Raw genomic sequence first — 27664 nt, 5'->3', positions numbered from 1 at the left:
TCTTCGCCGCTCCCCCGTGTCAGGCCCCCTGCCTTGGCACGTCAAGCCTGTTGTCTTTATTGTGATGGCAGGCGCAGTTCATCCCTTTTACACGCCTGTCTCCTTAGAAAGCATGATTCCAATGTCTCTGTGATAACCTGATGCTTGCGCTTGAGAGAGCTGCAGGGTTTTTTTTTTTGGTTTTTTTTTGCAGCGCGGCTGTAATTGATTCATTGGGATTCTGCCTTTGTTGTCGTTTTAATTTTGCTTGAACGCTGTGTGAACTTTTGTACTGGGATTTACCTTTTTTCCCCTTATTTTTAAAACCACCCTTTGCCTTGATCCCTTCTCTTCGTCTCTGTCTCAGGTTGGAATGAACTCCTCATTGCATCATTTTCGCACCGTTCCATCGCGGTAAAGGATGGGATTCTGTTGGCGACAGGGCTGCACGTGCATCGCAACAGTGCCCATAGTGCTGGAGTGGGAGCCATCTTTGACAGGTCATTATTTATATATTGCAAAACTTTTCCTTTTTTTTTTTTACAGTGTTGAAATAATAATTTAAAAAATCCAACTCGAGCTGTTTCTGCTTTTAAATGTAGAGAAATGAGGATATCCTTGTAAATGTACATAAACAAAAGCATAAAAAAATAAAATAAACTTCTACAGACTCTTTGCACCTAAATGGACATATTTAAAATGTTAATTTTGATAATTGTATAAAAAGCAGAGTCTCAGTTTTTCAGACATTAGACTATTACACATTGCCAGTAAAAACATTTTCATTAAATGTTGTGGCCTGCACAGTCATAGGGAAGATTGCTGACTTGACAGTAGTCCAACAGTTCCTGACAGACATCGACCACAAGGAAGGTTAGCCACAAAAGCTCGTTGCCAGAGCTGTTGGCTTTTCACAGGGTGCTGTTTCTAAATATATTAACGAAAAGTTAAGTGGAAGGAAATAAAAGTGGATAAGCATAACGTTGAGTCAAAGTGTGAAGAAAAACCCTGTTCAAATGTTTGGGCGAGGTGTGAGCTTTGGATTGCTGCTGCACTTTTCCTTTTTTGCCTTTGAATCGACGAGTGCATCCCTATAAATAAATTAAGGTTAACTGAGTTTAGTAACTCAGCTCAAAAGGTGAATCTGTAACATATAAATTAACTAAACAGAGTGATATATTAGTAAGTCTGTGTTCATTTCGATGAATATAGCATACATTTTATTCAAACTTACTTTTCGCAATATAGGAATATTAGACAAATAAAAATGAAACACTTTTTGATACAGAAACGTGATGTTACAGCCTACAAACTCCCCCTTCGCAGTGATTGGTAAGCTACAAAAACCATTATTAAGTGCAGTCTTGTGTCCAGGGTATGTTCTTCAGCCGCCACCTTCTTTTTCTAAAGCCACTCCTGGACCAGAGGCAACATCAGAAACCTCTTACCTAATGAGGAATAGAGGATCAAGGTCCTCTCTGATGGAAGTAAAACTCACATTTTATTTGCTCACAGAGTCTTGAGGAGGAGAGGAGAGGCACATAATCCCTGCAGCTTGAGGTCCAGTGTCACACAGTCAGTGATGATTTGGGGAGTCATGTCATTTTCTGGTGTGGGTCCATTGTGTTTTATCGGGTCCAAAGTCAGCACAGCCTGGGCTTCCTTAACACCTCAGCAGCACCTCAAGATGATTGCATGGATTGATGCAGTTATTCATGCAAAAAGGTCTCTGACCGAGTATTGAGCACATACTATGCACAGCGCATGGACATATGTTCCAGTAGGCCAGCTTCCCTGTAAGAATCCTTTTTATTAGTCTGAAATGACATGCTAATTATCTCAGAAACTGAACTCCATAAAGATACATATCAAGTGGAGCACTATGGCAAAAGCAGTAGCTAATGCTCCACCTGTGAAAGTGAATCTGTTGAGCTCTCTTTGGCATTAAGAAAGCAATTGTTAGTGCTACACTACCAGACAGCAAATGTTTAAAAATATTAATTATAGAACAATAAAAGAATTCTGCAAGTCACAATCATCAGAATTAACTTAAATAAATGCTTGAAATATGTCCTTCTGTGTAATAAAGCTATATAAAGCAATGTTTCACCTTTGGAAATAAATTACACAGATAAAGTAACATTTCATTTATGTTTTAATAATTCAGCTGTATCTGTGTAAGACCTTTATGGGATGAAATAAATTAGCTGGTAAAAAATATATATATTTTGACTGAGTTATCTAAGTTCACTTTTAGGGAGTTTGACGCTTTCTTTGCAGCTAATTAGCTCTTAAAAACGCGGCTATTATTTTGCCTTTGATAAATATATTTGAGCAAAGTAATTTTGACAGCATATGACATTTCTGATTCTTTCGACGAAAACAGTTCATTGAGTGGAAATCACAGGGTTGCTTCGCAGATGGTCGAAGCAGCATAGAAATTATTGATTAACTCCGCTGTATTAAATATTTACACCTGGGTGCATCAGGGTTCTCAGAGAGTACCTTGAGCTCCTTCAGAATATGTCAAAAAATCCATGCAAGGTTCAATCCTAAGTTAGGAGCGTGCAGGAACCACTCGGGTGGCTGTTATTGACGTTGCTGGGCAGCAAACTGACAGACTGACTGAGATATCGCACGGGACCATGGCGTGTGTTTCTGCTGCATCACAACTTGAGCAGAAATAATAGAAGCAAGTGGAAATGTTGCGGCCCTGACTACAGAGTGCTGCTTCAGATGCCTCTTAAAACATTTAGACAACTGTTTTATTCCCGTCCAATTATGATCCTGTTTTAAGTATGATAAAGCAGAAATCTGTGCAGCATTCTTGGATTCCGAGTACCCAAAAATGGAAGGAAGATTATCTTGAATAAAAAGGTATTTAGTAAACGTATGAGCAACATGGACCATGAGATGCAAAATCTTGAGATGAGTGAAAATGCCACAAGTACGATTGAGGGAAAGAGGGATGCAGAAAAATAAAGCTGTATGAAGTGAAGATCTTTACCAATACGCTTTGTAGAGCCACGTAAACAAGGCTTCATATATCAAAATGAGAAAGCAATAGATACAACAGAGCTCTTAAAAAAAAAAAAAAATCCTCTAGTGGCACAGCAATAAGGCTATTGACTGACATCGCTCTATCAGTCTGAGTTATCTTGAATGTTTCTGCCAGGAATACATTTGAGAAGTTTACAAATCAGAGCTAGGCTAACGGTTTAAGATCGTCACTAAGAGGACTTTAGATTCAGCTGGTTTTAAAAACACTTAAATGTAGTAAAGGTTAGATGTTGAGTTAACTGGGTGTATAAATCATATATTCAACATGTATGTGTGAAATATGAACGGCTACACCTGACGCGCATATATATATATATATATATATATATATATATATATATATATATATATATATATATATATATAAATAATTTTTTTTTTTTTTTCTTTTCACACTCTGAGAGAGTAAGGCAACTTTCCCATCTCTTTCCACTCATCCATTGTTGATGCTTCTGTCTTAAGTCATCTCCTTGTCATAGCTTTTTTTTTTCCTTTACTTGCAGCCTATAAAAAATACAAGTTTCTTGTCATGGTGCACATTTTTCAACTTATTGTCAAAATAATTGTTCCAGTCTCGTGAATGACCAAATTAAATTCGATTCAAATTAAATCTGTTTAATTCAAAAATACTTCATTAATCCTGAAGGAAAATTCAGTGTTGTTGCAACCTGTATTATGCAGGTTTCTTCAGGGTTGCTGTACTGATGGCAGCTGGCAGGAAGGATCTCCTGTAGCAGTCGGTCTAACAGCGGGTCAGAAGAAGCCTCTAAATGAACACACTTTGTTGTTGTACTGCAGTCTGATGAAGAGGATGTTGAAGGTTGCATGTAATTTACTTAAATTTGTAAAGAATCCTTATTTGCATCTCCAGAGGTTCTAGAAGAGTCCCTGGAAAAGAACCATTTTTTTATCAGTTTGTTCAACTTTTCTAAATCCCTGGCTCTGGTGCTGCTACCTCAAAAGATGATAGAGGAAGAGCTCCCTCTCAACAGCAGACGTATGCAAACATTGAAGGAGCTAAGCTTCCTCAGGAGGTCCAGCCTGCTCTGCCCCTATTTGTGGACGGCTTCACCGGTGCATCTTCAGTCCAGTCTGTTGTCCAGGCGTACTCCGAAGTATTCGTACTCCTCCACCACCTTCTCTTCTTCCATGATGGAAATGGTGTTTGACTTATTCCTGTTTCTCTTGAAATCTACAATTATCTCCTTTGTTTTAGTCACATTTCAGATGAGATGATTGTTTCCACGTTATGACAAAAAGGCCTGTAAGTCAAGTTTATTTGTGTAGCACATTTCCGCAGCAAGGCGGTTCAAAGTGCTTTACATCATGAAATCATAAACGCATCGACGCAGTCACTGGTTGTGAGACTAGCAACAAACATTCAAGTGTATCAAGTCTAAAAGGACTAGTTTTTCTAAAGGCTTACTTTGTTTCTGCAGTTTACTTTGGTTGTTGTGTCTCTCTTATATCAGGCTTTGCTTTCAGTTTTAGACCAGTGGAGATTCCTTCTCCTGTTCTTTATAAAAAAGGTTCTCATGCGTTAGACAATTAGAGGCGGAGTCTTGTTGATGGAAGATTGAGTCCAGGTGCAGCACTCCTGAACTCTCCCTGTCTTTAAAGGGCTATTGGTTCATTACACTCTGTTTGACTCCCTGAGGGAGGGATGTACGCCGAAATGGTGTTTAGCCTTCATTACCACACCTGGAAAATGAATGCACTTTAGCAGTTATATGAAACAAGCACATTAGAGTTATTTTAACACCATGTTTTTTTTCTGTTTTATAAATAACTGCTCCTTAGACTTCTTAAAAACATTTTACTTTCTTCAGCTCCTACAAAATTTAGGCTTGATATGTCTGATCTCCTTGTTATTACTAAAATGATTGAAGTTGTAGCACTGCAGCTTTTAAATGCTTTGCCAAACAGATTTTTTTCCTCCCTCCGTTTCAGATTGTTTGGTATCACTGCTCTGCAGCCAATATTCAATTTGTATTGCTTTTACACCACACTGCGTTGCAAAAGTTTCTGATTTAGACTTGAAATAGCTCACATTTCTGAACTTCTCAGTGCTATGTCGCCAAAAGGTCCTTTTGTATGACTAATCAGGACTTATGTTAATAAATCAAGGCTAAATAATAAAGCTATCAGATACCTAAATGTTGCTGCTCTTCTATCTCCAGTACTGTAAAAATATATACTTTCCTCGCAAGTTAACTCTGTTTTTGCTTTATGTCCATCGAATTAAAAGAAAATATCAGTGTGCAAATTACTTGATTTATTCAGGAAAAAAATCCCAATGAAGGTTATTGTCCTCAAGCTAATGACAAAAAAAAATAAAATAAAATAAAATAACAACATTTTCTGGTCCCCAGTCCAGTAACCAACACATTTTGGGGGTTTCTGAGCCCAAACAGCTGTTTTAAGGTCATGACACTGATATGTTGGTGAAGATTCTCAGTCATCCAGGTCATGATCATTCCAAAAAAAGTTAAAACACACAAAACAACTGGCTTTCTGGATAGGAAGTGAAACGTCTTCAAACTTCGGAAAATTGTCCAGTTTTGTTTTTTAACCTTTTTTTTGGAATGTCATGACACAGAGTTTCAACCACAGTTAAGTCCGGACTATGACTAGACCACACCATTCATAGGTGGACCTGCTGATGAGTTTCAGATCATTTTGCTTAGTGTGTTTGTGATTAAGGTCACAAACCTATAGATGGACAATATTCTGCAGGGTTTTCATGTAAAGAGCAAAATCCTTTTGATGTGATGCGATGCTAGGACAGCCAGGCCCTGAAGCAGCAAAGTAACACCCAGAACAACAGTCGACCACTGACATGTTTGACAGCCAGCATTGTATTCTTTTTCTCAAATACTGTGCAATGCTCACTTTCCAAAAAGTTTAACTTTATTTGTCTTCGATCAACACAGTATTTTCCCAAAAGTTTTTAGGATGGTTGAGATGTTCCTTGGCTAATTTAAGAGGGGCCTGTTCTTTTTTCCTTTTTACTTGGGATCTTTCCCATGGATGCCATATTGTTGAATCATGAACATTTGCATTAACTGAGGCAAACTAGGCTGGTGGTCCTTAAGATGCTGTTCTGGGCCCTGATTTTGGTAGGTTGTTCCATTTTCTGTCCACATATGGAGAAAAAAATGCAACTGACTAGAGTCCAAAAACAAAACTAAACTTGTTTGTAACACTTTCTATACTAATCAGAGTCAGTGACTTTGTTTCTTACCTGTTCGGCAATTTCTTTAGATTGACGCATGACGTGTTGAGTTTTTTTTTAGATAACTTGCCCTACTTCTAGTTGTCTGACAGGTTCTATTTAACTGATTTCTTGATTCAAGAGGCCTGGCAGTAATCAAGCCAGGACGTGGCTCATTTAATTCACTTCAGCTATCCAAAAGATGGGGTTAATCATGGTTAAACACAGGGGGCGATTACTTTTTTCACAAAGGGCCCGGTTGGCTTCGTTTTTAATCTAATAAATAAAATTTAATAGCATAGAAAAATCCAAGTGTGCAAAAAAAAAAAAAAAAAGGTGCTGTTCCAGGATTTTACATCTTATTTCAGGCATTGAGGCTTAGTGGTTCCTGAGTTGTTCCCAAACATCCAAAGCAATTTTCTTCCATCTGAGGGTAACAGTTTGGATCAGACGGTTGAAAGTTGGACGATGCTTGGCCGCAGAGGGGGCGGCACGTTTAAACTGCCGGGTTGTTCAGACATGTCTAGTTTTTTTTGTTTGTTTTTTTTTAGGGATCTGTGTAATTCATCTGGAATTATTTATCAGGAAAATATCACTGAACGCAAGCCAGCAGGGAATAGACAGCGGCTGTCAGCAGGCCAGTTGTAGAGCCACCAGACATTTTCCATCTCTGCATTAACCGTGGCAAGTATTAAGATCCAAAGCACTGATTACGCTTCCTTATCTACTCCTTTCTCTCTCTACCCCCATACAAATTAAGAGACTGATTAACTTACACACTTTAGTCTCTTTCTTTTTTTTTTTTTTTTGTCCTCTGGCTCTGTCGCTCCTCCTTGGAGCAAATTAAATTAGCCGAGAGTCACAATTGACTTAGCAATCCTGAGGGCCTGAGCGAAAAGGGGAGCGAGAGAGGAAAATAATGACGGGCGGCAGGGCGAGGGTGTGACCGAGTCAGAGAGGGGTGAGCAGTTCGGGCAAACCTACCCTTGTGATGTCACACGCAGACAGCGGGAGCGCTGGTGTTGGATTACAGCTTGTGTTTACGCTGCGGCTCTCCCCGTACGAAAACCACGCACTAAATATAATTACTCTGCAGGGTTGTAAACTTTTCCACTCATCTATCGGTGCCTCGCAGTGTGCCCGTGTGGCTTTATTTATAGACAGATGTGAGCTGCTCAGCGGCTGAAAACATATTTTTAATATACCAGTCTGGGTAATTAACTTGAAGAGAAGTTTGGGGGGGGGAAAGAAAAGAAAAAGAAAAAATTGACTCAAGTGGTTTCCTGTGATGTGAACTTTTTTGGCACTTGTTTGGTTGTTTGACACAAACCAGTAGCCAAGGGGGGTGAAAAATAACACTGAACTGGAGTTCTGGCCCCAGATGCTTTTTATTCTCATCTTTTTCCCGTCTTTTCTTTCATTCAGAGTGCTCACGGAGCTGGTGTCAAAGATGAGAGACATGCAGATGGATAAGACCGAGCTGGGCTGCCTCCGAGCCATCGTCCTTTTCAACCCAGGTAACGATCATGTACAAGCCAGCTTCCACTTTCAGCTGCAGCTTTAAAAAAAAAAAAAAAAAAAGGTCTGTAAACTGAGGGTTTGAAACGCAGAGCTTAAAGAAACCAGTTATGGTTCTAAAGAGGGTAATAACAGGGCACAGGAGCTCTATATTTATTCATATAGTGAGTGCTGTCCAACAGTCTTGAGTCAGCCATTATTTCTTAGCATTTCGCATCCAGAAGGCCATGTTTTTTTGGACGTGGTTTTAAATTGTTTCTCAACTATCTGAAGGTTTATCAAAGTGATTTTTACAGTTGTTGGTTTTTTTTTTTGTACCTACCAATATTCAGAAGAACAGGATGGTCAGATGAAGAATGATGCAGCTCTATTTTCTCAGAGAGCACGCTGATCATTTGCTCTGCAACCCAGGCAAATTTTATTCTGTCTTCCACTTGTCAAGTTTTCTGAAAACCTTTTGGACACGCTGGATTCATAAATGTTCTTCAAGAGTTGCCTTGTTGGCAATTCCTATTCTCTGCTAAGACAGGATTAATGTTTTTTTTTGTTGTTTGTTTTTTTGTTTTGTTTTTTGCTAGTCCTCCTGTATTAAGACACAACACTTGTTCATGTCTTGAGTTAGTTGTCATTTTTTATGTATGAAGGTGTAAGTTTAGAAGTCAGAGTTGATTTCTAGTCGAGCATGTATACTGAGCGAAGCCATTTCCCTACAAAGAAATACTGTGAAAAGACAGCTGGATCCTCTTACCACAAATCTGTCCATCCATCAGTCGCTCAATGTTTCTATTAATCCATCCATCCTTTTATATATATCCACTTAGCCTCCTACCACTTTTTCCATCCATGCAACCTTTCAGCAATTTTACCATCCGTCCATCCATTTTTTTCACCTATCACTCCATCATTCTTTCAATGCACCTATCCATCTATCTTTACATTCACACGTCCATCTAGCATCCAACCATTAACTCATTTGTCCATCCTTCTAGCCCTCCATTTTCAATTCATCCATCCATTTTTCCACCCATTCTCCAGTAATCCATTCATCCCTCCAGCCAGCCACGCTGTTTAACAGTTGGAGGCTCTGGGGATCTTTTTTTTTTCTGTTCATAAAAGCTCTTAAATTGTGATTTGCTTTTTGTTTTTTTTTTCTCTAAAAACGTCTCCCTACAAAGATTTTTGCAAAGAAGAAAAGAAATAGCTCCTGATTTTCGGCTCAGCATATTACAGCAGCATGCGTCATTAAGCTGTTCTTTAAACCTTATCAAACCAAATGTCATCCTTGTTTACCAAAGCTGCCCATGAACGTGACCCAGGAGCCTCCCTCCGTCCCTCCGGGGCCGCGGTGGATCTGCTCGCGCCAGACGCTCTGATCCTCTAGTGCTCAACATTTTGTTCTGGCCACATCCAGGTTCACTGGCCCTGGTTTGCTCTGCTGCCTGATTCCTGTTAATTAGCTGTTTGCAAGACTGGACTATCTGAGGGAGCGAAGGGTTGTGGGTGCAGAGGGGGTGGAGGGGGGGGGGGGGGGGGGGCTCGTCAGAAAGAGGCCCGCAGTCATTCCTTTCCCACACCGTGCGAACTAGTCCAGCCATTAATAGAGTGCAGCGCTTTGTCGGGGAGAAATGTTCATCAATGTCTTGTTTGTTATGCAAACCAAAGCAGTGTCTCTCTGTTGGGCCTAAATTAGTGCAGCCTTAATTGGACTAACCCTAAATTGGCCACACATGTTTGAAACGAGCTTGGGCGTATAGAAATTAATTTGGAAGAAAAGTCGTAACTTTCCAGGAAAACTACAATGTGAGCGCAATCATTTCCTGATTAGGCAAATGTTGTTTGTCCAAGTTTCTTGAATTAACACTTCGATTGTTTGCTGTTATAGTTTTGTGGTTTTGGGAGTCTTTTAGAGCCTTTGGTGCTTTACTTTGTTATGAAATGTTAAAAACTGAATAAATTATTTTAATTATATTTATCTTTAGCAAGTATATGTCTGGCCACAATGAACTGGGTTCCAAATTTTAAATGTTATTAAAGGGACAAAACTGTCTCAATTCAATAAATAAGTTGTTAAATGACTATATATGCAATACCATAAAATATGGAGGACCAGCTCTGACATAAAATATATATACTAAAAATATAGATTTATTATAAGTAAAATGCGCAATAAATAAATAAGCATACAATGAAATGCACAAAAAGACAGCAAAGAAATGTAATTATACAATGAGCCATCTCTTTTAATTGGCTTCTTTATTTATTCACCTTTGTAATATGTACCTTATTTTATTATAATTTTAGTTTTCAACTTTATGTATTAATTACTTCTTTTTTAAAAATGTATTTATTTATGTGTATGTTTTACTAGTTGTATCTGTTTTATTCTTCCTTTGTAATTTTTCACCCTATTGTCTTATTTCTGTATGCATTTCTGCTTTATTATGCAAATTGGGGGGCGGGGCTTAAGGGTACAACTTCTGCCTATTGGTTGTTTCGATTGCATCGCTCAAATCTATGCTGCTGCCACTGGTATCAATGGCTGCTGCTACCAAAATACTATTTGCTGATTGTCGCACCATCATGAAATATTTATTTTACAGACTTTATTTATTGAATTGTGCCAGTCTTGGCATGATCTTGATAAAATGTAAGAAAAACAGGAAATATGTCTAAAGGACTGTAGAGAGATCTAATCTAACCCAGGCTATTTGTTCTTGTGCCTCTGCAGACTCTAAAGGTTTGTCCAACCCAGTTGAGGTGGAAGCTCTGAGAGAGAAGGTCTACGCGTCTTTAGAGGCTTACTGCAAACAGAAGTACCCCGAGCAGCCGGGCAGGTGAGTTTAAAAGCGGTGAAGGATTCATAGAAACAACATTGTGTGTGCCATGTTTTGCAGATGACATCTTCCTCTCATACAGTCCTTACATACAGTATAGCCGTTTGAATACCATATGTTCATGTGCTGTGGCTGCATTCATAAAGCTAAACCTACTCTCAATTCATATTTTCCATTTTTATGGCTTGAAAACAAACAAAAAAAAACATTGGATACAAGTTTGGTGTTCTTTTCAGAGTAAAAGAGATTTCACATTTCTAAAACCTAAGCACAAAAAACAGCGCAGTTATATTAAACTACTGACATTTAAATGAAGGTATTTCCTTATCAATTTCTTACAAAGGACTTAGGGGTCACAAGAAAACACCACTATATATATATATATATATATATATATATATATATATATATATATATATATATATATATATATATATATATATATATATCCACTTGAGGACAGAATGGCACTAATCAGTAAAACAGAAGCCTAGAGACATCTAGAAGCATCGTGTTGTTTTTGTCCACCAAGAGCCACTATTATTAAGACCTGTTAAAAAATGTCTGCTCTTTTGGCACAAGTTGAAATTGAGTCTCAGTGAGGTTATCTCCATAAATCAGACACACAATAATTACTTGTATCAGCATCTAGAGATTCCATAGAGTAAAAAAACAATAAAACATTATTGTAAAGAGTTCCTTGTCTTTTTATCTATAGGTAAATACATCTGGATATCATCAGCAAAGTAATGGAAAGGAGAAATCATAAATCCTAAAGATGGAACCTAATGACAATATATGCTAAGAAAACAGCACAGGACCTAAAATGGAGCCCTGTGGAACTGCAACAAGGATTGGCTACCCTTAAATATTAGAAAAATAATTTAGAAAGGGAAAAACATAAATTTTTCCCAAGTAGCTCTACACCTGGACTCACTACATTCACAGGCCACTTACCCTAAAGATGCATGCAGAACCACGCGTGCAAGAACACCATGGCATAACATTTAGTTTTGAAGGTTTTACACCCTGTTACGTCTAAATCAAGTGGAAACTGCTTTCTACGTTTATTTAATAAAACAGAAAACAAAAAGAGGGGTACACACAAATGTGAGTGACGGTGTAACCACGAGGCGTGGCTTAGTGGGCAGCCAGCTGATGCTCTCAGGGGTAAATGTTCAGAGAGAAATACCAAAGGTCTTTCAGTTTGCTGCCGCTCTCTACATGGAAAAAAAGGACGCAGCCTGATTTTGCCATTTATTCAAGCTGTTAACTTTGTCGTTCTTTCTTTCTTTCTTTTGCTGCGTCTCATCAGGTTCGCCAAGTTGTTGCTACGGTTACCAGCACTGCGCTCCATCGGGCTCAAGTGTTTGGAGCACCTCTTCTTCTTCAAGCTGATCGGCGACACGCCCATTGACACCTTCCTAATGGAGATGCTAGAAGCCCCTCATCAAATGACATAATAGGAGGGAGTCCTCCTGATCCTCAACCTCATAACCCCCCCCCCCCCCCCCCCCCCAAACCTCCAACGTACATCACCCCAGCTGCCTTGGATCGAGAGCATCTCTACAAAAGGACAGATAAAAAAAACAGACATCTCCCTTCCGACTTTACTCCCTCCATCCACCTTTTCTGTTCACCAACTCTCTGAAGTGTTTTGAATCGAGGAATCCGCCGCGCTTATGGGTCTCTTTTATACCTTGTAATATATATAAATAAGAAAAATATCTATATATATTAAAGAAAAAAAACATCGACATGAGTAAGGGGGACGGGACTGAAAAGAGGAAGAGGGCGGGAACGTACTGAGCCAAGGTTTTCGCCGTCACTTGTCCTGCCCCTTGATGAGGAAAACAGCAGAGACGATCAGGTTTTTAACGCCCACAGCACTCACCAAAACCGCAATGATGTCACAAGCGTTGTGATCAGGACAATCGCAAGACCCTGTGGGACCTCGGGGACGTTTAATCTTGGATCTGAGCCCCGCTTTTGCCTTTCAGGACTGGACAGCTTTGGGGTGAGGGGGGACGACAACAACACATCAACGCAAAAGAAACTTGTCTGTCCAATCTGTCTGAATACGTCTGGTCTTGCACTAGGTGTTTGTTTTTTGGAAGAATGAGCTCAGAAGAAAGTGGCTCAACTCAAAGTGCAAGTCTCACAAACCTCAGGTCTCTGGCCAATCCCAACAGACCATGTCTTACTCTACCAGCACTGTGCAGCATTAGAGAAGGACCTTGTGGCAGTCCGGAAATCAACCCTCTAGTACTCAGAACGAGATGGAAGACCCTGTTAAGTACAATCTGTGTTACTCTGTGCCCATAAACTGATGTAAATTAGCTTTACGCGACCTGAACATTCCCCGAATGCTCCAGGAGGCCCCCCAGCAGGTGCAGGGACAACTCATGTCGACTTTTTTTTTTTTTTTTCCCAGACATTTCTTTGCCTCGACACACGATCCCACCAGAGTGGAAACGTCATTGTTCTGTCAGACTCCGAGATCCTCTCCCCGCCTAACATGTCATGCAAATCTCTGCCGAGCAGACACACCTCCGCGCTCAGAAGTCCCTCTGCTCGTTGCAGCAAGCGTCACGTTCTGTTATTTTTTTGTTTTGTTTTTTTTTCTTTCCACAAACACCTCATATCTACCTGAACTGAAAAGCTACAACAGTGTTGACCTTATTTTTCAGCAATGCACAAATACCTCTGTCTCCATACACTCACGTAGGCGTTGGATTACACGGGAGAGAGCGCTTGTTTGTTGTGGCAGAGCCATTATTTGTTTGTTTCTTACTTGGCACTTAACCTCATGACAGTGTAGCCGGGTTTCTAAACGGAGAGCGGATGTTGATATGATCGACCTCCGCGCCGGAGTTTGGCACCCTCCCATTCGAGAGCGCCTCAGTCCTGTTCCTCCTAAAAAAAGAACTCACACATTCACTCTGTGCACTTCTCTGGACAAGCAAGCGATGTTTAAGTTGAACTGAAATGTTAAAAAAATCTCAACGTGTAAACGTGTTTTGTGTCTGTAATTCTTTGCGTACTTTCGCTCTCTCTTGCTCGTCTCTAAATGCTGCAGCTGCTGCAAAACTATGCATCGTGTTGATTTCCAAAGACTGTCCCCGGAGCAGCTTAACCGGAGTAAATGTCTGCAAGGTGGGCGTCCCCATTAATCAGATACTGATAGTAACTTTGCTCTGGTTTAATCGCCTTCAGATAATTTAAACTGGTAGCCGAACCCATTAACGGAAAAGATTAGCCGCAACCATTAGCGGCTCGATGTATTAGCTAAAGTTGTTAGAAAATGGTGCATTCCATTTCTACTTGGAAGTCAGATTTTCTACGTTCAAAGTTGCTCAAGATTAGTTTAAAAACTACCAGGTCAGGTTTAAAAACCAGTGTGGCTGTTTGTTACATAATCGGTATGGATACCTCCAGTCAAAGTTTTACTACACAAAACAAGTATATCTATTATTAAATCAGTCATCAGTTGTACTGAATAACATCTGGCAGTGAAGATGCTACAGGTTTGAAATCTCAGTTAGCAGATCCCAAAAGGTTTTTGGACTCTATACTAGAAAAAAATAGTGTTGGGACGGATTCCATATTCTCACGGAGTCCAAGTTTGGACTTCTTAGATGAATGGAACACAGCCTAAAACCTCTCACTAAACCCATTAGCTTAAAAAGGTGCAACGTGTTAGCCTGTGGTACATTCCATTTGTACTTGGAGGTTGGAGTTCCTAGTTGGAAAGATAAACTAAAACTCCCCCGATGTCAGTTTTCAGCATTAGAAACACAAGAGCCTTCGCCTCAAAATGCAATATGGCTGCCGCTCATATATTATGTAACAACTCTTGCCCTGCGTCGGATCCATGTTGCCAATTAACATGGGGTTGTTATGAAACCCAGGAGCCAGCCCTATTTGGGCCCCGTTTTCCATCCCTTTACATAGCCACGCGGGCCCCGTATGTAGATGCTGGCTGGCACAGCTCACCAGTATTCCCTGTTCCCTCCTCGCTGCCCAGAACGTCTAATGGCAAAACTGAAACGTAAGAGTAGGAAAGGAAAAACACTGGACTCCACCAGCTGGAAGTTGTCGGATATTGACGGCTTTCGTTTTTTTTCCATTTCCTCACACCTTTTACTAAAGTTTTAATCATAAAAAAAAATTTCAGGCACAAAGAAATTCCCATAATTTCCAGTAGCACCACTTAGACTCCACGGATAATTAATTAATAGCTGACCAATGGCAGAATAGGTCTAAATCTGTTTTTTTTTTTTTTTTTTTTGTTTGTTTTTTGTTTGTTTGTTTTCTTTCAGTATTACAGGTTTGTTAATGTTGTGAAATCGTTCCCAGCTATCCCTTCTGTCGAAAGGCCAGTTCGGATATGTCCGACGGGACGGAAAAGAAAAATGGCCCAACTCCGCCTGAGGCGAAGAAAAACGTGTGGCGGTGATTTGTGTGCTGTGAGCTCCCTCTGGCGGCAGAGAGGCAGCACTGCAAACATTACTTGAAATCCTTTTTCTAGAAGTATTTAAAGAGACAAACAGCAGGCTTAGAAAAAATTAACTTAATCAAGTTGGTCTAGTCCTCGCAGCCTATCCAGGTGACAGTATTACCCGCCAGCTTGACTTCCGTTTACAGTATTTATATTTCGGGGGAAAAAACGCGTAATCGTTTCCCTGAGGCAGAATGTTTTTTTTGTTTTTTTTGTGGAGCTTTCTGATTTGAATGAAGAAAAGCTCATTTCAAAGTCAAACACTCGTTTCCCCCCCCCCCCCCCCCCCCAACATTAAAAATTAACCCCCTCCTTGTTGCTGGCTGACTAAGATTGCAAGCGATCTTGTGGAAAAGCCATGTAAAGTGTATGACTTCACGCCCCCCCTCCCCCCCTTCCTTTGTAGGAAATGGACAGATGTGGAAAAGATGAGGAATGACTCGTTCACACCTAAACGGATGCTTTATAACATAAAGCTATATTTTGTTAATATGTATATGTGTATATATTTATAAATATATATCAGCAGATCTGCTCATTGAATATTTCAAAACTGAAAAGAAGAAAAAAAAATGAAACTGTGTTTTTATTATCACAAATACGGGTGGGGAGGGTTGGATTGTATTAAGGGATAATAAATAAATAAACAATGATCCACCAGCAGAATCGCAGCAGCTCTGAACTCAAAAGAAACCAGCTTCAGCCGTTTTCTGTGACCTCGAGAAATCAGGAGAGGCATAAATAAAATAAAATAAAAATAAGAATCAACTTTAAGCTCTCCAAAATGTATGTGTTGCTTAGCAAATGTATGTTTAATCAGGAAAAGCTGAGCTTGTGACACAATCACTGCTTTGTTTGTTGCATTGACAGTTAAATGTTCTAGTTTAAAAAAAAGAAAAGGAAAAAAAAAACCTTGGGGGGGAAAAAGATCTATTTTTGTACAAAGGTAATTTTATCCTCTGCTTATTTACTCTGTTCTTTACCTTCTCCTCTGTGGGGCTGTTTTTATCCGTTTGTGGACAAGCTCGCTCAGTTTCAGGCTGAAAGTGTAATTTTGCGGGGAGGGAAGGATTGTCCGCTTTGGCACTTTGGTAACTGTGTCGCCTTTTTATTTTTGCCATTTTCAACCCGTCACCGCAAGACGGCAAAATCTCTCATGTTTTTATTCTTCTGTCTTTAAGGAGACCTATTTTTTTTTTTTGTCATCTGTTGTTTGTGGGTTGTTCTGATGTTCTGTCTCATGAACAGAAACAAAAAGTTATTAAAAAAAAAACTTTGATGAAAGCTGATTTGTCCATTTATTGTTTGAGATTGAATGACGGGTTCAGGTTCAGGAGGAAAACCCAGACCCAGTTTTCCGTGTAATTCATGGGGCCCAACGCTGCTCCCAGATCAGAAGACGTATATTTCCTCATCACATAGATATATTTTAGGAAGTTATTTCTGATGAGGTTGATGATTGTGGTGAATTTGTCAGAAAATTATATTGCATAAAGCCCAACAAAAAGGAGAGCATGGTGGCTGCAGGAGATCCTTGCTGAAAAATCTGCATTTCACATAGTAATGGAAAATCCACTGCGACTCCATCGGCCTTAAAGCACATTTCCACATTTTTCCTTCTTTAGAAATGTGCCTCTACAGAACCAAACTACCAGGAATCCCCCCTCCCTCCCCCCAAGTGACGCAGAAAGACAATTTCCACAACACTGAACATACAAAACTTTATTAGGCTGCAGATTATATCTGAGAGCTGCAAACAAAAATCCCTCAGAGATCCAGGTTAGCTACAGGAACCGGATGTTGCTTGTTGTTGCACACCGTTTGTGAACCAGTTTAGCAGAGCGTGACAAAAAACCCAAAAAAAAAACACTTCATTATATGTACAAACACAAGAGCTGCGAATTGAATTAGGCTAAATAAACAATTATTAAAACAGGGTTTAAAATTAAAGTCAAACTCAGTTTTCAAAGCATTTTGAAAAACAGAATAGAAAAAAAAAATCTTGTGGCACAAAGATCTGACATTTAGAGAAGATTTAAAAAGGTAATTATTTTTTTTCTCCTACTTCATTAAGGCTAAAGCTTAATGTAAATACGCTCTGGTTTTAAACGGTACTTCACGTCCACACAGACAAAGTAGAAAGACAACAGGAACGGCGCGGAGGCCCGGTGACAACATTTATTGGACAGCAGCCGTCGTGAAGCAGAGAGGCGAAAAAAAACACTGCAACAGCCGAGTGTTTCTTTAACACGATTTACTCCTTTTGGGTCATTTTTTTTATTTTTTAAACAGACGAATAAAACGACACCATCGGATGTGAGGAAGATTTTTCACTGCAAAGCTGATGTGTAGTTGAAGGGTTTGCTACTCCTTACTCAGTTTCACCTCCAGTTCTCTGCATCCATCAGGAGCTCCTTTATATAAAAAAAAGGATCCTCTTGTCTTGCAACAAAATGTAGAAAAAAAACAAAAAACATATATATAGAAAGGTGAATATGCCAAAAGTATTCCAAAAATAAGAGAATTAGCAGTCGCTTTTCCATAGCTTGATGGTTTTGTCGTTTTCTAGAGCGGCGGATGCGATGATGTTCTCTGTCGGGTGGCAGGCGGTGGAAATGACGACGTCTGCGCACAAGCAGAGGGAAACAGGTCAGAGCAGAAAGAACGGAAACGTGGTGAGAAACAGACGGCAGAGGAAAGAAACCGTCCTCTGACGTCTTAAAGGTATCGACGCTTTAAATCGTGCTTTGGCTCACTTTTCTGCTCAGGAACCGGGAGCCAAAGATTTGTAAAACGTGGGACAGGAAACTTTTTCCACAGTCGTTTGTAGCCGTTGGATCTTCCTCAGGGACATGCGGATCAGTTTTTTATTTATTTTACTTACTATGTTCTGTTCCTGCACACTTTAGAACCGCAAGAACCCGACGGTTCTTCATGAACAAAGTTCACGAGCTCAGCAGGGGACCAGAGAACTGAAACTTCTACCTGTGCTTCGGTATTTTATCGCTTTAATGCAGATCAAGTACCAAAAATTAAATAATCCAAATCTGTTGCATTAGTCATCTTTATTTTACTTTTTGCTATAAATATCTTTACCAAAAAAAACGTCTTCACTGCATAAATGAAACTAAAAATAAGTCAAATTTTCTTGAATTGAGTATCTATCCTTGATTTGAGGAGGTAAATAAGATGATTTGTCAATGGAATTAGATTTTTGCATTTAAAATAGGAACAACTCATCTTCATCGTCTTATTTAGAGGGCAGAATATCTAATTATATAATTTTAGGAGTCAAAACACTCATTTCACTGGCAGACCATCTTTTTTACCTGCTCAAATCTAGGACAAATAAACTCATTTCAAGAAAATTTGACTTATTCTTAGTTGCATTTTTGCAGTGTTTGAGGTCGTACTTCATGTCCATTGTGAAGCACAGAGGAAGAAGCATTATGCTTTGGGCCTAATTTTCCACTTAGGATCACAGGACGACGTTCAAATTTTACTGAATTATTAATTCCGTTCGCTTTAACGATCGATTGATGAAATGCGATCTTTTCTGTTCATTTTAGTTTAAAAGCAGCAACCTGCGTGCCGTACCTGTGTGGCCCTGGAGTTTCTGCACGATCTCCTTCGTCTGCAGGTTCCAGATGTAAACCATGTTGTCCTCTGAGCCCGACACGATCCACTGCAAGAGAGCGGCCGCAGAGGCGCCGTCAGTCACAGGAACCGTTCGCTACACCAGAACCAGGACGGACCTTACCTTCCCACCGGTGACGGAGAAATTGGCGAAAATGCAGTACTTCTCGTTTTTATGGCCCGTGTACGTCTTCAAGCACTGAAAGCATGAGAGACATCTCAGAGTCAAAGGGAATCTGACCGGCTGCAGCCGGGGGAAACGGCCGGGGAGGGAAAAGCTTATTCCATGAGACTTGGTGCAGTTTTAGTTTGACATGTGAAGGTTTGCAGGTTTAAAATGAGTAAAAGAGAAAAAATGAAGGAAGTCCAGCGAGCATAATGGTTAGAAACACTTTAGAGTCACTAAATGTCTTTTCAGACACTTTTCTTGCACCATCCTGCTCTCTGGGGCTTAGAGACAAGATCCGAGGCAAAAACAGGAGAACGTGCCTCTTTGCAGGTAATTAACGTAGCTTTTGGAGTCATTTCCTGGTATGAAAGTAATTCTAATTTTTATATAATCATCTTTCTGCACCTGCCTGATGAATACAACTAAACTAAATCCAGACGCTTTATCTTCTTCTCACCTTTCCTTTGCTGTAGTCCCACAGCTTCAGCGTGCTGTGGAGACAAGCGGAGCATGATTACACAAAGCAAAGTCCTGTTAATTACGGCGCTGTGCTGCCCCCTGCTGGCGAGCTCCGTGCACAACCTGACGACACTCACTTATCCAGTGTGGCAGCCAGGATGTATTTGCCATTGGGAGAAAACTTCACAAAGGACACCGGCGGATTGTCGTCGTCTGTCGGAAACAGAAGCAGCGTTAGCGGAATCACAACGAGTTTAGCTTTCTGACTCAGAATACAGGTTCATGGCATCAACGTTTATGGGGCTCGTTGGGGTAGAAACTATAGAAAGATAAACCGAGGAAACCACCTGCTGAAGGAAGATTTTTTTGTTGCTGAATCCGAGTTAGAAAATCAGCAAAAAGCTCATTTAATGCAGTAACTTTAAAAAGTGATATAACAATCCTTTTTGTATCATTGTGGATTACAGGTAATGAAATCCTCAAATGATGTCCTCATAAACAAAGAATATGCCCTAATAGCAACAAAAAAGGACTTTTCATACAGATAATCATGAGGAAAGGCCGGTGATTGGACAGCTGTCTGCAGGCAGTCACTAACATTTATTTAATTTAAAGAAAATGTAAAGAAAAAAATCTCTTTCCAGATTGCTGTTGAGGAAAATTTGGTGGAAGAAAAAGCTTCACGTGCAATATGGAGAAGTGAACCTTGTGGATCTCCACCTAAACTCTAATGAGCCGCGATTCTCAGGCTAAAAGCTCCACCTGTGGCCTGTGCACCTCTAACCACAGCGCTTTTCCTTCCACTTAACTTTTTTTTTTTTTTTTTTTGCTTTTACAAGTGGAGCAAACAGCTTTCGCCATAGTGCTCCACTTGATTTATGCTTGTAAATAGCTTTATTATGATTCCTGCAAGGAGAATTTCAAATTATATGGACATGACAATGGGAGAATAAAGGAAGAACAAAAAGTGAAAGAAAAGAAAAAAAAAAAAGAGTAGAGGTGAAAGAAAGAGGAGATAAATGCGATGCCTGGATAACGGCCCTCTTGACAGCAAGTTTATTCAGCAATAATCTTTTTGATTCCCTTAATGCTTTCAGAAAGGGAAACCTGGACTTCCGTGAGCTTTAAGCCACGATCTTCAAAATGCGGCACTAGAATTAGACGGCTCTGCAGGAGGAGGAGGCGGAGCTTACCGATCAGCGTTTTTAAACACTGCCCCGACGCCGTGTCCCAGATCCGGCTGAAAAGAGAACAGCGGGCTCGTTAGCGCATGTAACTGCTACTGAACGAGACGGCGGCAACAAGCGAGAGGCTTTCAGGTAGAGAACAACAGCGCAGGCCGGCGGACTCACCAGAGGCCGTCGTAGCTGCTGGACACGATCAGAGAGCCGTCCCGGTTGAAGTGAACCTGCAGATCCGGGCAGACTTTAGTTCACGTCTCTTTCTCGGTTCTGCTGACAAAAACGACGAGACTTACCGCGGAGACGGGGTCGGAGTGAGCCGGCAGCGTTTTCAGACACTTGCCCGTCTTCACGTCCCATATCCTCACGCTCTCGTCGAACTGGAAGCCAGAGGAGCAGAAGAAGCAGGATGAGCGTTCGGGGCTCGCCGCAGCGGGAGAGCCAGTGGAGGTACCAGATCGACTCGAGTGGCCTCCGCTTCCCGATGACATCAGTATATGGCAACTCCCTTCAAACAAACTACATTACATCCGCAGTCTCCATTTGTTACAAATCTATTTTATTTTGTTAATTTACGGTTATTTTCCAGTAACTTAATCGAGGCCTGAAAACTTTTAACATAGTTTTCGAATGCTTCTGTGGTAATCTGACAATTTAATCTGTAATTTTGCAGGATCAAAGTTACATCTTTCAAATTTCCTTCCTCCAATTTTAAAAAAAAAACAAGTTGTGAAGGGAGACTAAACCATAAACTCTTAATTTTTAATAAAAGTCTGCAGCCCATATAATTTTATCACAGCAATCACTTTAAAATCAATAACGTTTATTCCTCCTTTTTCTACTGATATTACTATGTCGTTTTTTTCTGATCACAATTTTTTTATTATTCCAGATGAAATTGTGACAATATTCTTCCAAAAATTGAGTCAATATTTGTTGATTTTTTTCTTTGTAAAATGGCTTGAATATTTGCTCTATCATTTTTCAGTGTGGTCCTTATGTTAATCATTATACCTAAATATTTTACCTCATTTTTATTATTTAAAGTAGGTTGATTAATTTGAATTGCTAAGATTTCACATTTTTCTATGTTCATCTTTAAGCCTGAAGCTTTTGAGAAAAAAGAAACAGCTAAATTAACTAAATAAAATAGATTTGTTACAAATGCAGACAGCGGGCTGAATGTAGTTTGTTTGAGTGGTGTTGCCATAATGTGACGTCATCGGGAGGCGCAGGGACCGTGGAGAATTTCTTCGTAAAATTGTCCGTTTACAAACTGCAATCCCGCTCGAATAAAAACCTACACCCCGCTATAATTACTTTAGTAAGTGGTCCGGACCAATCACAATGTTTTGCGTAATTGTGCAAACGTTAAACCGATCGTGTATAGTGACATCATCAGAAGGCGCAGGACCCCGAGTCGATCTGGTACCTACGGCGGCTTTGCGCCGCGCGGACTCACCGATCCCGACACGATGAGGTTGGACTGGGGGTTGAAGTTGCAGCAGAAGACGTAGTTGCTGTGGCCTTTCAGGGTTTTTAGGCACTTCCCCTGCGTGGAAGAGAGAACGCATCAAAGGTCACGCCTGTTAGCCGTGGCGGCAGCGCGGCTTTGGGGGGGGGGCCGCCTTACCGAGTTGACGTCCCAGATCTTCAGGGTCTTGTCGTCAGACGCCGACACCAGGAGGTTGGAGTCGGAGGACCAGGCCACGTCAGAGATGCCCTGCAGGGTTAGGGCGTCGTGAACGGAGCTCTGAGGAGAAACTGGCTGCACCAACACAGGTTCTACTCACCAGCTTGTGTCCAGATATGGTCTTCTCAAACTTGCCGTCGTACGCGCCCCAGATTTTTATGAGTTTATCGGCGGCTGCAACAGACGCAGGATTACGGTTTAGAAAACACGTTGGCTGCTGGAAGCCGTTAATAAAATGTTCGTTTTGACAACGCTGCAAAAATAGACCTAAAAATAAGAATTTTCTTCTTGAAATGAATGTATTTTTCATTGATTTAAGTAGGTAAATTGGACTATTTGCCAATGGAATGAGATTGTTGCACTTAAGATAGGAACAATTCATTTCAATCATCTTATTTCAAGTGCAATATATCTAATTATCTTATTTTAGGGGTAAAAAAAAAATACTCATTCCATTGGCAAATAATCTTATTTACCTGCTCAAATCAAGGGCAAATACATTAATTTCAAGAAAATTTTACTAATTTTTAGTTCTCTTTTTGCAGTGAACTGAAGACAACAATTTCATCACCAATAAAAACCTAAAAAGGTTTTTTTAACTGAAACTTTTTCAATGTGCAGGCCTTGGGGGGGAAAAAAAACACGCAAAAGAAAAAAAAACGGCCGAAATCATTCTAAACGTCTGGAGTCAGAGTTGCCAGAAAGCGTCACTATTATTACCACTATATTTTTCGGACTATAAGGCACACTTAAATATCCTTAAGTCTGAATTCTCAAACATTGATGATGCCCCTCATATATGATCAAAGTTGTTCTTACTGACTGACTAAAATCTGTTAAAATGTGTAACTACGACTTTTGTTAGCAACGAAGCCGCTCCACACAATGGATATTCAGAGCATTATGGTACACTATCACAACCTCATAGGACCTTTGAGCTGTCTACCAGACTGCCTGACTGTAATGTCACCAAATGTAGGAGCAGAGCTTCTTCCTCAACTGGATTCAACTAATTTTACTAAGTGTATGTAATTTGGCTTTTATGGTTTTTACACACTGGCTTAAAAAAAAAAAAAAAAAACTTTATTTCTTGTATATTTTTGAGCCTCGCTCCTTTTCTCTGTTCTGCTTTGACTTGTGAGGCCTGTAGTGCCTTTGAGCAGCAGCATATTTATTTAAGCTGGTTGTGTTAACGCGTCTATGAAGGTGTAAAACTAATCTACCCGCAGATATTAAGTAACCTTGAACCTGGATGCATAAACAGCGGGGGTGGGGGGGGGGGAGGACCTCATTACAGGGAAACGCTACTAAGTTCCTCACAGAAGTAAATTTGTCTATGTCAGCGGCTCTAAACGTGACTTCGCCTGGTGAAGCGAGTGAAAATTAGGGATATTAGTGTGAAAGGCTGCTGTACGCATGATTGAAACTCTGATTTTCTAGATAAAAATGTAAAACACTCAGGAGCGATGGAACCTGAACAGGATGATCCTACGCAGGACAGAGACTCCTTAAAACAGCTTTATCACAAATTCTTCCTCTGCTGGTGAAAAACCCAAAGGAAGACGGTTTTTGCGCCGAAATAAAAACTCACAGGAGCTGGCGAGCCACTCCCCGCTCGGGCTGAACTTGACGGAGGACACGGCCTTGGTGTGTCCCGCCAGCGTGAACTTCAGGCTGTAGTTGGGCTTGGCGGGCGCCGACTGTGGAAGGAGAGCAGCAGAAAGGATGAGCGCGGCGGCGGCGACGCGTTACACGGGGAAACAGGCTCCGCGGTTTGATGAGGCCACACCTTGCTTTGGCTGGCGGACGCTGACGGGACGACTGGAGGCTTGGTGTCGGTCTCTGGCTTCTTGTCTTCGGTTGCCATGGTGAGAGCACTAACATTGATCGGACCTAAACTGAACCGGAGAACAAACGGGTGAGAGGTCGGCCATCTTTAACGAGGCTGACGACGACGGCGACGGGAAATCAGGCCTGCACAGAAACGGCTGTGAGACATGACCTTGAGTTTGTCGCCGCCGTTTGTTTTCCTCCTCTGAGCTGTATCAAACATTTTTGAGTATTTCAGTAACTTTTCAACAGAATACACATTTCCCACCCGTTTCTGTGGGAAACGACCAGAACGGTTCTTCTTAAATACGATAAAGAAAAGCCGCCAATCTTCCTCCTTTTAAACCCGCTCCATCAATTATTTCTGTTCCATGATCTGATCTCTGCTCTTTAGTTGGCCAAACTAAAAAGCTAATAATTCAAATTACAGCTAAATAAAAGCAAAAACACATTAAAACAGGTCAAAAAGAGAGCAGATATATAAATATAGACAAATAAAGCCACAACAGCCAACATCTTCATCAGGTAGAGAGAGAGAGAAAAAAAACTCGTCAGTCGGACTGAGAGAGAAGACAATGGAGGCATGATAGGTTAAAGTGTTTGGCTAAAGTAGCATTTGTTTCCAAATTCCATGAAAAAGAATGAAATCCTAATAAATGAACCTCAAACGTTAAGAACCAGTGAACAAAATAACAGAACCAGGGGGTTCTGTTATTTTGCTGAAGGTTTCCTGTCGTTATAAGGGAGTTATTCCTCTCCACCATCGCCCCTTGCTTGCTCAGGAAGGCGACGGCAAGATTTGACGCCACCTTCTTATTTTTATGCTGTTTTATCTTTTTATTTTGTGCTGTTTTCATAGTGAAGCACTTTGTGGTTTTTATCCTGTGGAAAGGTGCTATATAAATAAAGTTTACTTACGGTACTTTACTTATTCATCGACCGCTCACACCAGTAGCAGTCATGGGCATAGAGGACAGTGAAAGTTCGTCTTTGTGGCCAAATGTGTTAATCAGCTCCAATAAACGGCACTCTGCCTTCCAAACAAAACTTCTAAGCAGTCTTTTGAAATTGCAGCTATGTACACATTAATGCTGCAATGGCGAATCACTATATAACGCAGCTTGTAATAAGAATAAGTCACCCTATGGCAGAAACAATGGCTGGGAGGGGCGGCCTGATGGTTAAGGCTGGTTCACAAGGTGGGATAATTCACCGAGTTTTGCCCCCATCATCAGCGTGGCTCTTAAGAGACATTCCTGCTGTGTGTGAAGAGCGATCGGCACCGCTCCGACCTCAAATCGGGGATATTAAAACACGTTGAATGGATTGTCTAGGCTCTGATACCCTGCACCGTGTCCCGAGGACAAACGAGCAGTGTAGCCAATCAGAAAACGAAGAGAGGGAAACCCTCAAGCTGCAGAAGTTTTCCCTGACTTCCCGTCTCACACCCGTCGGTGAAATCTGTGTGGTGCTTGCCGTCTGATCGGACCCCCTATGAGAAAACCTGTTCTACCTACGGCTTTTTATCCTCAAGAGGACCCTTATCCAGGCTTTGAAAAATCGGCCGGTGGTCTAAAAGTCACGGCAGTGTGAACCAGCTGTTAGAGGGCAGAAAGTTCCCCTGCTCGACTCTCTGAGCGAGACCCTTAAGGCTGAAACACGGCAAACCATCCGACGGACGGATCCAGAAATGCTTCGTTCCGGTTTCTAAATGTGACGGACGGAAATGATTGAGCGCCGTTTGCCTGTAGAGCAGAACCACTGAACGGCTGGAGAGAAGAACCGTTTTAGATAATGGGCCGGTTTGATTTATAAAGCAGCGGCTGCTTTTTATGCCTCTGACTGTACAGAAGGACAAATTTTGGAGCCAAAATAGGCTTTTATTACTTTCTTCGCCATCACATAAAAAAACAACAACAAACAAACGATTTTAAGTTCACATCCCGAGCCACGCCAGCAGGCTTTTTTAGCCATAGCAATAATATGGCCTCTATCAAAACATTTGAAAAGGGTTCGGATGCTCTCCAATCAGAGCTCTCCAATCAGAGCAATCTGAGGCTACGGGTCTTGCTCGTGGATACAGAGCGGCAGTCCGTGGGAGTCAAACCCAGGACCCACAGGACGAAAAAGCTCAACTTTCTAACCACAAGGCCAGCAGAGCGTGGAGTGGAACTCCTGGAGACGGAAAAGTGGGAAGTTCCCCCCAGATGACCTTCTGTGAACTGGCCCGATATGAATAAAATAAAAGATGAACTGAAAAGAAAGGGGAGGGGGAAGAAAATGTGCATTAAACAGCAGCTCTGTCAACATTACAACGTTCAAATATAATCATCCAAAGAGCCCGTTTGCCTGAGATCACGCAGCCTGACTCCTTTAAAAGTGAAAATATCACAATCTACAGTAATGAACATGGCCTTTTGGCTGAATGCGGGACTTAAAAAAAGGTCAAACTTTCACTAAGAAAAAAAATAAAATGTAATTTTACGTTAACTCTCAACATCCCACAGGTGGCAATGTGAACCGAGGGGCGTAAATAAACCCAGGATGATTTTTCTTTACTCGTTTATTTTGCTTCAACCATTGAGGTTAGCGGCTAAAAACGTGATCTTATTAGTTATAAAGCCTTTTTTAATGCTCTTTCGGATTAAATCGACTGTTTAACATACAATTCTCCAGACATTGAAAGAGCCTACTGCTGGTTTAAAAAGAAAAGGTGTGCTGGACTAAACGCTTTGCTAGCACAGCGTCCTCCTATTATAGCTACTTTACACACAACAATTCAGACGCAGAGCTACATTCGTAGCCTTTAAACGTCCTTATCGCGTTCAGCACATGTTATAACAGAGCTAGCCGGTGAGGAGTTCAGCTGCTTTCTGCTGCTAGCTGCTTAATAAACACCTGCTAACACAGAGTTAGCTTCTGCGGCTAGCTTCGGTTAACTGACGCTAAAGAGGTTTGTCTTTTTTTATTTTAGAGAGAAAGGAATGCGTGCACGCATCTCGAACAGCCATGTTAACGTAATTAAGTTCGGTGCCAAACGCCATGGGGTTTACAAATATCCCCTGAAATAAAAATTAATATTGAAAAGTAAAATTAAACAAAAGAGCCGGACGGGATCATTTAGCCAAGTTTCTTTTGAGATTGCGAGACGCTAACCGAGGACGATGACGTCATTCCAAAGTCAAACATTTAGGGTTTTGCTAAAACATATTACTCGACGGAAGAAAAAAAGGCTATTTTTTTTTTTTTTAAACGGAGAAGCTAATGGTGGCCTGATCGTGCAGCGCTGTTGACAAGCAGCAGCCACGAAAGGGGGGAGCCATCTTCCATTCAAACAATGAGCTTTTGGCGAATATGCTAATACTCACGATGCTGAGTCAGGGTCAGACGCTGTTTCTTCGTAGAGACGGGGAAACGGGGAGAAAGCCCGTCCGGTGTGGAGTGAAAGGCCCCGCTGAGCAGCAAAGCCAAGCAGCTCGCTTAATGTTTGCGTTGAGCTGGGAGGACCTGCGAGGAGAAGGAGAAGCGGGGAATGTGGTGTGCTGAGGCGCTGCGCAGGCGCGTACCGAGGCGAGGGTACGGGAACTAAT

General features: G+C 40.9%; 2 protein-coding genes across 6 annotated transcripts in view; one reads left to right on the top strand and one right to left on the bottom strand.

Moving 5' to 3' along the window:
- rxraa (retinoid X receptor, alpha a) overlaps window positions 1–15162 on the top strand; it is a 141926-nt gene extending 126764 nt beyond the window's left edge. For all 4 annotated transcript variants that reach the window (XM_012864193.3, XM_012864192.3, XM_036140090.1 and 1 more), the window contains exons 8-11: window positions 347–479; window positions 7679–7770; window positions 10500–10605; window positions 11921–15162. In XM_012864193.3, the coding sequence (XP_012719647.1) occupies window positions 347–479; window positions 7679–7770; window positions 10500–10605; window positions 11921–12068 (479 nt within the window). In that variant the 3' untranslated portion in view covers window positions 12069–15162. The remainder of the gene's footprint in view (window positions 1–346; window positions 480–7678; window positions 7771–10499; window positions 10606–11920) is intronic.
- Window positions 15163–17140: 1978 nt separating this feature from the next.
- LOC105927454 (WD repeat-containing protein 5) lies at window positions 17141–27629 on the bottom strand. 2 transcript variants are annotated; one of them, XM_012864202.3, is made up of 14 exons: window positions 27443–27629; window positions 24034–24142; window positions 23836–23944; window positions 22345–22418; window positions 22185–22274; window positions 22014–22103; window positions 20848–20931; window positions 20723–20778; window positions 20564–20610; window positions 19508–19583; window positions 19369–19402; window positions 18867–18941; window positions 18704–18791; window positions 17141–17731 (listed from the first exon to the last, which is right to left on the bottom strand). In XM_012864202.3, exons 2-14 carry the CDS (start codon window positions 24109–24111, stop codon window positions 17631–17633), a joined length of 1002 nt encoding a protein of 333 aa, XP_012719656.1. In that variant the 5' UTR covers window positions 24112–24142; window positions 27443–27629; the 3' UTR covers window positions 17141–17630. The 2 variants fall into 2 exon arrangements, with proteins under 2 accessions (XP_012719656.1, XP_012719657.1); XM_012864203.3 differs by having other exon boundaries at window positions 24034–24137.
- Window positions 27630–27664: the final 35 nt, after the last annotated feature.

This window comes from Fundulus heteroclitus, chromosome 8 (assembly GCF_011125445.2).
Source record: "Fundulus heteroclitus isolate FHET01 chromosome 8, MU-UCD_Fhet_4.1, whole genome shotgun sequence".
In the NCBI taxonomy this organism is placed as follows: domain Eukaryota; kingdom Metazoa; phylum Chordata; class Actinopteri; order Cyprinodontiformes; family Fundulidae; genus Fundulus; species Fundulus heteroclitus.
The sequence above is the reverse complement of the archived record's forward strand: the minus strand, read 5'-3'. Positions and strand labels throughout refer to the sequence as shown.